At 44.6% G+C, this 13090-nt stretch overlaps 1 protein-coding gene across 5 annotated transcripts in view; it reads left to right on the top strand.

Annotated features, from left to right (window-relative positions):
* ELMO1 (engulfment and cell motility 1) overlaps nt 1-13090 on the top strand; it is a 499623-nt gene that overhangs the window by 87609 nt on the left and 398924 nt on the right. For all 5 annotated transcript variants that reach the window (XM_058179684.1, XM_058179685.1, XM_058179687.1 and 2 more), the window contains exon 2: nt 7499-7646. In XM_058179684.1, coding sequence (XP_058035667.1) covers nt 7569-7646 — 78 coding nt within the window. In that variant the 5' untranslated portion in view covers nt 7499-7568. The remainder of the gene's footprint in view (nt 1-7498; nt 7647-13090) is intronic.

The raw sequence follows: 13090 nt of genomic DNA on the forward strand, positions 1-13090 counted from the left end.
ACACCGGGACAGCACTTTATAGCTTGCTGGGTGGCCCGTAAAAGTACAGCTGGTGTCATCAGCACAGCTGCCTCACACAAGCTACTGATGATCTAATTTTATAGATGTTGAACAGGACGAGAATACCCCGCGGCACCACAAGTGAGGCGCCAGCCGACCTCTGCCCCTGTAACATTGTCACGATAGAGATAAAGAACCACATAACGGTGCCTAAATAAAAATACCATTATTATAAAATTAATAAAAAAACAATATCCTGGCCCTCCAGAGATATAAATATGTAATTCAGCAAAGGTCCAAGGTCAGATATTTGGCGAAACCAGGGGAAGTTCGCTCCAGAGGGAGCCCCACAGAGGATCCTTCTGGGGCCGCCAGCCGACATTGTTTGGCGGACGGCACCCTGAGAAGTCCCTCTGTGTGAGCGCACGGGTCGGTGGAGGCATGAGGTAACAGTAGGCGTCCCAAGTACCCAGGCCCAAGCCATGGAGCGCTTTAAAGGTAGTAACACAAAGTGCACCGAAGACCACAGGCAGCCAGTGCAGTCTGCGCAGGAGTGATGTTACATGGGAGCTACGTGGAGCTCCCTCTATCACCCGCGTAGCTGCATTCTGGACTAACTGAAGCCTCCGAGTGCACTTCAAGCCCCATGTAGAGAGCATTGCAATAATCCAAACGAGAGGTGACAAGAGCATGAGTGACTGTGCATAAGGCATCCCGATCAAGGAAGGGGCGCAACTGGCGAACCAGGTGAATCTGGTGAAAAGCCCTCCTGGAGACGGCCGTCAAATGATCTTCAAACGACAGCCGTTCATCCAGGAGAACACCCAAGTTGCGCACCCTTTCCTTTGGGGCCAATAACTCGCCACCAACAGTCAGCCGCGGCCACAGCTGATTAAATTGGGGTGCCGGCATCCACAGCCACTCCGTCTTGGAGGGATTGAGCTTGAGCCTGTTCCTCCCATCCAGACCCGTACGGCTTCCAAACACCGGGACAGCACTTCAACAGCTTTGTTGGGGTGGCCCGGGGTGGAGAAGTACAGCTGAGTGTCGTCAGCATACAGCTGGTATCTCACCCCAAAGCCACTGATGATCTCACCCAGCGGCTTCATATAGATGTTGAACAGGAGGGGCGAGAGAATCGACCCCTGCGGCACCCCACAAGTAAGGCGCCTTGCGGCTGACCTCTGCCTCCCTGCCAACACCGTCTGCGACAGGTCAGAGAGATAGGAGGAGAACCACCGATAAATGGTGCCTCCCACTCCCAATCCCCCCAACCGGCGCAGCATGATACCATGGTCGATGGTATCAAAAACCGCTGAGAGATCTAACAGGACCAGGGCAGAGGAATAACCCCTGTCTCTGGCCCTCCAGAAATCATCCACCAACGCGACCAAAGCTGTGTCCGTGCTGTATCCGGGTCGGAAGCCGGACTGGAACAGGTCTAGATAGACAGCTTCATCCAGGTATTGGGGCAGCTGCCGCGCCACAGCACTCTCTACAAGCTTCACCACAAAGCGAAGGTTGGAGACCGGACGATAATTACCCAAAATAGCTGGGTCCAGGTAAGGCTTCTTGAGGAGGGGTCTCACCAACGCCTCTTTCAAGGCGGCAGGGAAAACCACTTCCAACAAAGAAGCGTTGATAATCCCCTGGAGCCAGCCTCGTGTCACTTCCTGTGTGGCCAGCACCAACCAGGAAGGGCACGGGTCCAGTAAACATGTAGTGGCGTGGAGCCTCCCCAACAACCTGTCCACGTCCTCGGGAGTCACAAGATCAAACTCATCCCAAACAATCTCGACAAGACGTGGCTCCACCCTCTCACTTGGATCATCCCAATTTCGGTCCAGACCATCCCGGAGCTGAGCGATTTTATCGTATAGATAACCACTAAACTCCTCGGCACGTGCCTTTAAAGGGTCATCCCGCACCTCCTGATGAAGGAGAGAGCGGGTCACCTGAAACAGGGCGGCTGGGCGGTTATCTACCTACACAATGAGGGCGGAGGCGTAAGAACGCTTTGCCTCCCTCATTGCCACTAGGTAGGTCTTAAAATAAGACCTAACTAGTGTCCGATCAGCTTCGGAACGACTGGACCTCCAAGTACTCTCTAGGCGTCTTCTCCGGCGTTTCATCTCCCTCAGCCCCTCGGAGAACCAAGAGATCTGTGCCGGGTCAGAGGCCGCAAAGGCACGACACGGTCCAAGGCTCCAGCCGCAGCCTGTTCCCAGGCCACAACTAGTTCCTCAGCCGTGCCGTGGGCCAGATCTTCAGGAATTGGCCCAAGCTCCGTTAGGAACCTCTCAGGGTCCATCAGGCGCCTGGGACAGAACCAACGTATAGGTTCCGTCTCCCTGCGATGGTGGGTGGCGCTTCGGAAGTCCAGGCGAAGGAGGAAATGATCTGACCATGACATCGGTTCTGTTGCTAAATCATCTAATTCCAGTTCATTTAGCCACTGTCCAGAGATATAAATTAGATCCAGCGTGCCTCCTCCCATGTACGTAGGGCCATCATTTACTTGAATCAGGTCCAAGGCCGTCATAGAAGCCTGGAACTCCTGGGCTGCAGTCGGTGACAAGCCGGTCGATGGCAAGTTGAAATCCCCCATGACGATAAGTCTGGGGGTCTCAACCGCCACCCCGGCAAGCACCTCCAACAACTCGGGTAGGGTTGTAGTCATGCAGCCAGGAGCCAGGTACGTGATCAACAAACCCAACTGATTCCTATGGCCCCACCTCACAAAGAGGGATTCACAACCGGCAATCTGAGGAACAGTGGCCTCCCTCGGCTCTAGATCTTCCCTAATAAGAATTGCCACCCCCCCCACCCCTACCTTGGGCCCTCGGTTGATGAAATGCTCGGAAACCCGGAGGGCACAACTCAACAAGGGGGACCCCCACCTCTGGGCCCAACCAGGTCTCTGTAATGCCCATGAGGTCCGCGGACTCCCCCTGAATAAGATCACAAATCAGGGGAGCTTTATTAACCACGGACCGAGCATTACATAACATCAACCGAAGACCCAGGCTCTGAGGATCATGGCCGCCCGAGGAACGGGTAGGGACTGAGGGGCCGGAGCATGTGATCACTTTCAAACAGCGAGCACGTGCTCCCAACACTCGATGCGCCCCCCCCTCCGCCATATTTGCCTCTCCCACTTACCATACAGATTGAACGACCCTCTAATCCTGAAACAAACCCCTCCCCCTCTGCCTTCAGACCAGATGCCATAGTGCCGCGAACAAGCACAGGGACTGGATCCCTCCCCAACGGGTTTTTCCCCACCATATCCCTCCCTTAAAAACCCTTATTTAAAATCTATTTAAAATCCCAATTCTTCTTGGCATGCCACCTCTCTGGGTCCCAAGACCCTTCGTTAAGGTAGGCCTCGATAGCTGGAGGCCATTCCGGGCGGGGGAACCTCGCAGTCGTAATAGCTCGGCAGACGAATATCTCATGGAAGAATAACAGATAAAACGGCAGAAAAGTGTCCATCCCTAACCAGCGTAGATGTTGCAATCGTTCCGATAGTTCACCAAGACCCGACATAAGATGGTAATCCATTTGGGCAAGTTCAATCTCCCGTAGGGCAACAGATCTCATAATAGTCCCCAGGTCAGTGCCATGTAGCATCGGGTCTTGAAATCATAGACCATCCATATTGTCTGCTTCACCCCTGTCCTCATCATAGATAGAAAAAAGACAGGCCGGGGTGCCAACCCATAATCCGTTGAAATCCGCGGGACCAAAAAGTCCAGAGGGTCCAAAACAACCAAGGGGTCCGGAGTTCCGGCCAAGTCCAGTGACCTCCCCTTCGGAAACTGGCATGGTAATATTCCCTTGGTTATCGGCTGCCAAGATAGAAAGGTCTCCCTCGGATTCCCGGCATAGCACCATCGCGGGACAGTGGCTCATGCAGCACGGTGGTCAATTGGAACGACGCTAATACCGCCGGTGCCGTCAATGCCATCCATGCTGCCACCAATAGAGCCGCCATTTATACCGTTGGGCCCAAAGCACCAGCGTGCCGCTGTTGGAAATTCAAGGCCAGGCCGCCTATATGTCGCTGGTGGAAACGCGACCAGAAAACATGCTGCTGCTGGAACTTTCGGCAAAGGTTCTTGCGGCAAAGGCCAGCCATGGCCGAAAGTCAGCTGGGGGGGGATCGGCCGATATTCAGGCCCTTGAGGATACCGTCCCAAACGGCCCAACACACCACCGCCGATGTTACCTGCGGCCGAGAACGGCCGAGAAACAGTTGAGTCAGTCCGGAGCGTTTCCTCACACCCCCCAAAATGGCCACCGCCATCCGCTGCTCGTTCGAAAACTCCGGCTCCGCACTCAGCAGCCGAGAGCCCAATGAGGTCCAAAGACCTCGCTCTCGGCTGCCGGCATGATCACAAACCTGGAGCTGGAGGCCAAGCAGCCCGGCAGTCGGCAGGACGGCATCGCAGCCCGGGGACACCCAGCCGCCGTCACCACCGAGATCAAGACGCTGCCGCCATTATGCGCATGCGCAGAAGAAGCGCATGCTCTATATTGTCAGACTTCTAGAGGATGCCAAGTTGGGGAGGCTGTTTAATATATAGACTCCCCAGCCTGTTGTCCTTGTGATGTAAACTAAACTTCCTAGCCAGTGTGGGTATATATATATATATGCATGGATATACAATTTTTTAGTAAATAACTATACTATAGTTGTCATAAATTTTCTAATCTTTCATTAAGAATGCAATAGCGAAGCTCCCACTCATTCCAAATTGTTTTATATCAGAAGATAAACTTGTGTGCTATCACCTTCCCCTCCTCCCCCAAAAATGTGTTATTGCCCTATGCACTTTTGTCTCTGTGAAAACTACTTTTCTTTTTTGCCTTCCTTCTGACATTCTGGTTGCTATAGTGCAGTGATCTATTTATGAACATGTAAGAGGTTGTTGCTGTAGAGAAAATGATTTCTGGTCATAACTTTATGGATAATTCTTCTTAAAAAGGTTTATTATTGGATATCTAATAGATCATTTTTTTTAAAAGTCTGGAAAGGAATATAGTGATTTTTTTTAGTCTTTTTTGATATGATAGCAGTGTCCCACTTAACCTATTTTTCAAAGTACCAGAAGGCAGAAGGCAGGACTAGAAGCAATGGATGGAAATTAATCAAGGGGAGAACCAACCTAGAACTGAGGTGAAATTTCCTGATAGTGAAGCAATTAACCAGTGGAACAGCTTGCCTTCAATCGTTGTAGCTCCATCACTAGAAGTTTTTAAGAAGAGATTAGACAGCCATTTGTCCAGAATGGTATAAGGTCTCCTGTTTGAACAAGGGGTTGGACTAGAAGACCTCCAAGGTCCTTCCAACTCTGTTACTCTGTTCTGTTATTTTATTGGTGGAGATAACAGTGCAGTGGTTGCAGAGAATAGTTTGCTTGCAGGGGTGCTGCTGATGTATAGTGAAAATCAACTTCCAACAGTTAGAAATCTGCTCAAGAAAAACAGCTGCTTCTAAGAGATTAGATTAGATTAACAGAGTTGGAAGGGACCTTGTAGGTCATCTAGTCCAACCCCCGCCCAAGAAGGAGACCCTACACCATTTCCGACAAGTTTTTTGTTGTCCAATCCTCTTCCTGAAGGCCTTCAATGATGAAGGTCCCACAACTTCCAAAGGCAACTGTTCCATTGGTTATATCCATTATTCCTTATCAGGCCTCCGGGTGCCTTGGAAAATAGCTTGACCCCTTCCTCATTGTGGCAGCCCCTCAACTATTGGAACACTGTTATCATGTCTCCCTGGTCCTTCTCTTCACTAGACTAGCCATGCCCAGTTCCTGTAACCGTTCTTCATATGTTTTAGTCTCCAGTTCTCTAATCATCCTGCTTGCTCTCCTCTGCACTTTTTCTAGAGTCTCAACATCTTTTTTATAGTGTGGTGACCAAAACTGGATGCAGTATTCTAGGTGTGGTCTTACTAAGGCTTTATAGAGTGGCATTAGTACCTCACTTGATTTTGATTGTGTCCCTCTGTTAATGCAGTTTAGGATTACATTGGCTTTTTTGGTTGCCGCTGCACACTTCTGGCTCATATTTAGCTGGTTGTCCACTAAGACTCCAAGAATCCCTCTCACAGTTACTGCTATTAAGTATGAGGAGGAGGCCCAAGAGCTCCCCCATCAAAAGAAAAAACTATGTGAGACCACTCTAGATTAACCAACATGTCCACAAGATCACTGGAAGACGTGATGAAGCAGCTAAAGATGGATAGCGTAGTCTTTTACTAGTGATAATAGAATAATTCAGATCATGTCTGCATTTAAAAATGATTCATGATCTGAATTAAAAATGAAGGGCCGGATTCAGATCATGTCTGCATTTAATGAAGGAAGGAGGGAGGGGGGGAGGAAGTTCTGGAAGGAAGGGTGGGAGGGAAGGAAGGAATAGAGAAGAGAGAGGGAGGGAGGAATGGAAGAAGGGAAGAGACGGGAGGGAAGGGAGGAAAGGAAGGAATGTGGGAAGGAAGGAATAGAGAAGAGAGAGGCAGGAAGGAAGGAATAGAAGGAAGGGGGAAAAAGTGGACAAAGGAGGGTGGGTGGGTGCAAAGGAAGGGAGAAAATGAGGGAAGGGAGGAAGGGAGGAAAGGAATGTGGGGAGGAAGAATGGAAAGAAGGGAGGGAGAGGAGGAAAGGAAGGGTGGAAGAGAAGGGAGGAAGGAAGGAAGGAGGAAAGGGTGGGGGGGGAGGAACCGAGGGAAGGAAGGAGGGAGAAGGGGCATGAAAAAGAAAGAAAAGGGATGAAAGGAGAGAGAAGAAGGAATTAAAGGGGAGGATGGAAAAGACAGAAGAGGGAGGGAGGGAGGAATAGAAGGAAGGGAAGAGAAAAGCGCATGAGGGTGGGTGGGTGCGAAGGAAGGGAGGAAATGAGGGAGGGAGGGAGGAAAGGAATGTGGGGAGGAAGGAGGGAGCGAGGGAAGGAAGGATGGAAAGAAAGAAGAGAGGTGGGTCGGAAGGGCCGGAATAGCTCAGGCTGTAAGGAGCCTGTTATTAGAACACAGTAGCTTGCAATTACTGCAGGTTCAAGCCCGGCCCAAGGTTGACTCAGCCTTCCATCCTTTATAAGGTAGGTAAAATGAGGACCCAGACTGTTGGGGGGCCAATAAGTTGACTTTGTAAATATACAAATAGAATGAGACTATTGCCTTATACACTGTAAGCCGCCCTGAGTCTTTGGAGAAGGGCGGGATATAAATGTAAAAACAAAACAAAACAAAACAAAAAAAACTATTTCATAAGTATTGTTCTAAGTGTATTCTAGTAATTCTACTAATTCAGCCATCTTCTGAGTAGGTTGATTAATATCATAGACTGTGGTATACAATTGAATTCTTAAGATTTTAACCTGTGTATTACACACAATTATACACCTGTAATTATACCTGCCAAGTCATGAAAAAATGGATAGTTCTGTTTGAATTTATTTTAAATGATATTGTTATCTTCTGTCCCTCCAGCTGTGAAAGAGAGACTATAGCCTATAAGATATTCCAATTCACTACGTTTGAAGAAGAGCAGTGACGGAAAATGCCGCCTCCTGCAAATATTGTGAAAGTAGCTATAGAGTGGCCTGGAGCCTTTCCAAAGTTGATGGAAATTGACCAAGTAAGTGCTTATTTCTGTGTGTTATTTCTAAAAGTCTTTCTATTCTAAGACTGACAATTGTTAATGTTTGTTATACAATATCTTACATAGTCTTATAATAAGTCAACTATGGAACCTTCTCTAAGAATCTTTTTACCTAAATAGGAAGTTTGCATAAATTTGCATAAAGATAGTCCTCATTGAATGACACTAATTGGGGCTGAAATTGCTGCCAATAAGTGAAGTGCAGTCATTATGCAAAATATCATATGACAATTCTATTTAGTGAGGAAGTTCCAGTTGAGTCATTAGGCCAAGACCTCATGTTTCTAGTGTCTTTGCCTTGCCAACCTACGTTTCAATCCCCTTCCCCAACTTTCTATCTTCTCCCATTTCTGCCCTTTTGATTGCTTGCACACTACTTCTCTGACCCTTCAGCTAATTTTTATTGTCTTCCTCCAGCTGCTGACAAGGCATGTTTGGTCTAACCCTTCATCTTCTCAGCAGTGGGAAAAGAAGATAGTGAATGTCAGTCAGGGTGATGGAATGTGGGACAGTGGGGATGTAGGTGTCAGGATTCCAAGTAACACCCCCAACAAAAGAAGACTCCAAGGCTAGAAGTTCCATAAAGTTTCATTTTATTAGATATGTCATGTTGGCATATCTGGGAAAACCCAAATCTGAAAGTTTCCAGATTTTCCCCACCCAAAAGAAAGTCCAAATCCTTTCCCCCCACACCCACCCATACCCACCCACACCCACATGTCCATCACATGGTCCAATCAATGCACGGTCCCAACCGGAGATACCTCCCAGTCATACCACTCCAAGTGCAGGCTGGATGTCCTTGACTCTCAGAGAAAAGAACGTTATTATGCCTAGATATCTCTGCAACTCCATGCAATCCCCCCTCCCAAGTTTCCACAGCACTAAGTGTGACAGCCCTGAAGATCCAAAGAAAAAGATGGCTTCCAGGGCTGACAGTAGGGCAGAGTGCAGGGCAGTCAGAAGGCAGAAATGGAGCACATAGGGGGCAATAGAATTCAACTTGCAGTCATAAATATAGACAGGATGCCAGGCACCCAAAGTTTGATCACCTAACCTCAGAGTCACTGCAGTGCTTGTAACTTTGAGCACTGGACATATGTGCAATTCCTTCAATATTATCAGAGCTTTGAATGTTGTTGAGACTACACATACTACTTCCAGACTATATTGAACCAAAGTGCAATTTTATACTGATGATCTGTAAAATAATTTGCATATATTTGAAAGGATGACTTGAATTCATATGACTTATATTTTGAAATTAATTACTGTAATTCATATGAACTGATCAGCAGTTGTGTAACTCTTACTGAACTTTTACTACCACATCAAATATATAGCTTTTTTTTTTTAAAAAAAAGTTGTCATCTTTAGAGACATTGAAAGTGAAAGCCTTCAGCACTATGTGTGGCATGCTTCCAATTAGCAATGAAGGGCAATAAAGGGCTCTTAAATTTTGGAGAAGCCCTACTGTTCAAAATGGTCAATAGGCCCTTGTGATCTGAAATGAAGAAACTTCCTGAAAAATATGGTTTTCTAGATCTGGTGTCATTTTGAGAGTTTCCAGAGTTTGATTCTTGGCTCATATCTTTTATTTTATTTTATTTTATTTATTTTTCTCACAACAATATATGTAAGTATCATACAGAAAGGTTATATAGTATATAAAGGTATAAGCATATATATATATATAGGAAGAAGAAAAGAAAAACAATAGGACAGGAACGGTAGGCACGTTTGTGCTATACGCCTTATGGTCCTCTTAGGAATGGGGTGGAGTCAATAGTAGAAAGTTTTTGGTTAAAGCTTTTAGGATTATGAGAAGAGACTACAGAGTCAGGTAAAGTATTCCAAGCACTGATGATTCTGTTACAGAAGTCGTATTTTCTGCAATCTAGATTAAAGTGGTTGACATTAAGTTTAAATCTATTGGTTGCTCTTGTATTATTGCAATTAAAGCTGAAGTAGTCTTTGACAGGAAGGACATTACAATAGATGATTCTATGAGTTAAACTTAGGTGTTGTCGAAGGCAACGGAGTTCCAAGTTTTCCAAGCCCAGGATTTCAAGTCTAGTGGGATAAGGTATTTTGTTGTTTACAGAGGAATGGAGAACTCTTCTTGTAAAATATTTCTGGACACATTCAATTGTATATATCAGAGATATGGTGAGGGTTCCAAACAGGTGAGTTGTATTCTAGAATTGGTCTAGCAAATGTTTTATATGCTCTGGTTAGTAGTGTACTGTTTTTGGAAAAGAAGCTATGCAAGATTAGGTTTACAACTCTTAGAGCCTTTTTTGCTATGTAGTTGCAGTGGGCTTTGGCACTTAGATCATTTGACATGAAAACTCCAAGGTCTTTAACGGGATGGGGGTCATCTGTAAGGTAATGTCCATCAAGTATGTACTTAGTGTTTGGGTTCTTTTTTCCTATATGTAAGACTGAGCATTTGCTGGTTGAGATTTGGAGTTGCCAAGTTTTAGACCAAGCGGTTAGATGATCAAGGTCTTTTTGAATGATAGATGTATTATCAGTGGTGTTAAATAGTTTGACATCGTCAGCAAAGAGAACACAATTACTTGAGATATGGTCACAAAGATCATTAATGTATAGTATGAAGAGTGTTGGTCCAAGGATGCTGCCTTGAGGAACGCCACTCTTGACAGGAACAGGATTTGATAGAGCATTGCCAATTTTGACCACTTGTTGTCTGTTAGACAGAAAAGCAGATATCCATTTGTGAAGGGGTCCTGAGATGCCATAGGATATTAGTTTTAGGAGAAGTTTATCGTGTACTACTGAGTCAAAAGCTTTGCAGAAGTCTATGTAGATTGCATCTATTGTTTTGCCTTGATCAAGATTTGTAGTCCAAGTTTTACAGTGAAGTTGTAACTGTATTTTTTCCAGGGATAATGAAGCTATCAAGTGCTGTTGTTTGAAGCCGATGGTCTGATGGGGAGAAACAGGTGCTCAATCTAAGACGGAGTTTGTGGATGATACATGAGTTTGACTGTCAGAGTCATTGGTAGTGCTTTATGCTCTGATGAGTGTGTCTTTTGAAGAAGAAGGAGAGCTTATTAGGTTACGCCTTGCGCCTTTTTGAGGGATGCCTGTGCACAGATCATTTGACTGACTCTGCAATGTTTTACATGGGCTCCCTGAGGCATAGGCTCAGTTAGTCCAGAATGCAGTTAAGAGGGAGTTTGGCTAACATATTGCTGAGACTGGCTACCTGTGGTTAGTTCAAGGTGTTTGAATGTCTTTAAAGCGCTCCATGGCATAGTTATTACGGACCGCCAGCGAATATGTCACCGAGGTCACAGAGAGATCATGAGACAGTGTATGAAAGAAGGTCTTCTGTGGGGGCTCGCCTGGGAACGAAGGACTTGCAACTGGACCACCTTTAGAGCTTAAACCACTTATTCATCTGTGACTGCAGTTTTTTAAGTTTGTTTTTAATGTTTTAGTCCTTTAATGAAATTTAATAAGTTTTTAATTGTATTTTAATTGTATTTATAGTGATTGTATTTTTATTTATTGTGATCATTTTGAGTCCAGAAGTTTTTAATAAAGTTAATAAATAAGTTACATGATAATTTTTTCCTGAAACCAAATTATTTATTGGAGAGTAGGTTGTTTGAGGTAATGGATTGGTTGATGATTGATTCCATGACTTTGCAGGTGACGCAGCATAGAGAGATTGGTCTGTAATTTTCGACTAAGCTGGGGTCTCCTTTTTTGAAGATAGGGATGACTGTGGCTAGAGACCAAAGTTTGGGAAGGGAACCGGTAGTGAAGGCTTTATCAAAGATAATGCTTAGGGGTTCTGCTATATTAATGGAAAGTTTTTTTAAGAAGTATGCACATAGTCCATCGGGTCCAATAGATAGCGATGGTTTTAAGTTATGAAGAGCTTTTCCAACGTTATCTTCTGTGAAATCTATATGAGTTAAGTCATCATAATCATTGCTGGCACGTTTGTGGAATGTCGGGTATGTGTTATCGGAGTTAACAAAAACTGAGCCAAAGAAAATGTTGAAGAGGTTTGCTTTAATTGTTTTGTCATTGCATTTTTTTGTTGTTAGAATCTTTTAGTGGTGGGATGGATCTTGAGTCTTTAAGTTTATTGTTAACAAAATTATAAAAGGCACAATTGGAATTTGTGCGCAGAAGGTCCTCTTCTTGTTTGGTGTGGTAATTTGTGCATTCAGTTTTTATTTGGTTGCATATATTTCTGTAGCGGTTTTTGAAATTTGTACAAGCCTTTTTGTTTCTTTTCCAGAGGGATTTTTTTTGATTGAAGCTTTTAAATGATAGATGTATTGTCTGTGGTGTTAAATAGTTTGACATCGTCAGCAAAGAGAACACAATTACTTGAGATATGGTCACAAAGATCATTAATGTATAGTATGAAGAGTGTTGGTCCAAGGATGCTGCCTTGAGGAACGCCACTCTTGACAGGAACAGGATTTGATAAAGCATTGCCAATTTTGACCACTTGTTGTCTGTTAGACAGAAAAGCAGATATCCATTTGTGAAGGGGTCCTGAGATGCCATAGGATTTTAGTTTTAGGAGACGTTTATCGTGTACTACTGAGTCAAAAGCTCTGCAGAAGTCTATGTAGATTGCATCTATTGTTTTGCCTTGATCAAGATTTGTAGTCCATATGTTTTACAGTGGAGAAGTTGTAAGTTACATGATAATTTTTCCTGAAACCAAATTGTTTATTGGAGAGTAGGTTGTTTGTTTCTAAGTGTGAGGTAATGGATTGGTTGATGATTGATTCCATGACTTTGCAGGTGGCAGCAAAGAGATGGTCTGTAATTTTCGACTAAGCTGGGGTCTCCTTTTTGAAGATAGGGATGACTGTGGCTAGTGACCAAAGTTTGGGAAGGAACTGGTAGTGAAAGCTTTATCAAAGATAATACTTAGGGGTTCTGCTATATTAATGGAAAGTTTTTTTAAGAAGTATGCACATAGTCCATCGGGTACAATAGATAGCGATGGTTTTAAGTTATGAAGAGCTTTTCCAACGTTTTCTTCTGTGAAATCTATATGAGTTAAGTCATCATGTTCATTGCTGGTACGTTTGTGGAATGTCGGATATGTGTTATCGTTAACAAAAACTGAGCCAAAGAAAATGTTGAAGAGGTTTGCTTTAACTGTTTTGTCATTGCATTCTTTGTTGTTAGAATCTTTTAGTGGTGGGATGGATCTTGAGTCTTTAAGTTTATTGTTAACAAAATTATAAAAGGCGATTGGAATTTGTGCATGAAGGTCCTCTTCTTGTTGGTGTGGTAATTTGTGCATTCAGTTTTATTTGGTTGCATATATTTCTGTAGCGGTTTTGAAATTTGCTACATAGCCTTTTTGTTTCTTTTCAGAGGATTTTTTTTGATTGAAGCTTTTTTATTGA

This window comes from Ahaetulla prasina, chromosome 4 (assembly GCF_028640845.1).
Source record: "Ahaetulla prasina isolate Xishuangbanna chromosome 4, ASM2864084v1, whole genome shotgun sequence".
In the NCBI taxonomy this organism is placed as follows: Eukaryota; Metazoa; Chordata; class Lepidosauria; order Squamata; family Colubridae; genus Ahaetulla; species Ahaetulla prasina.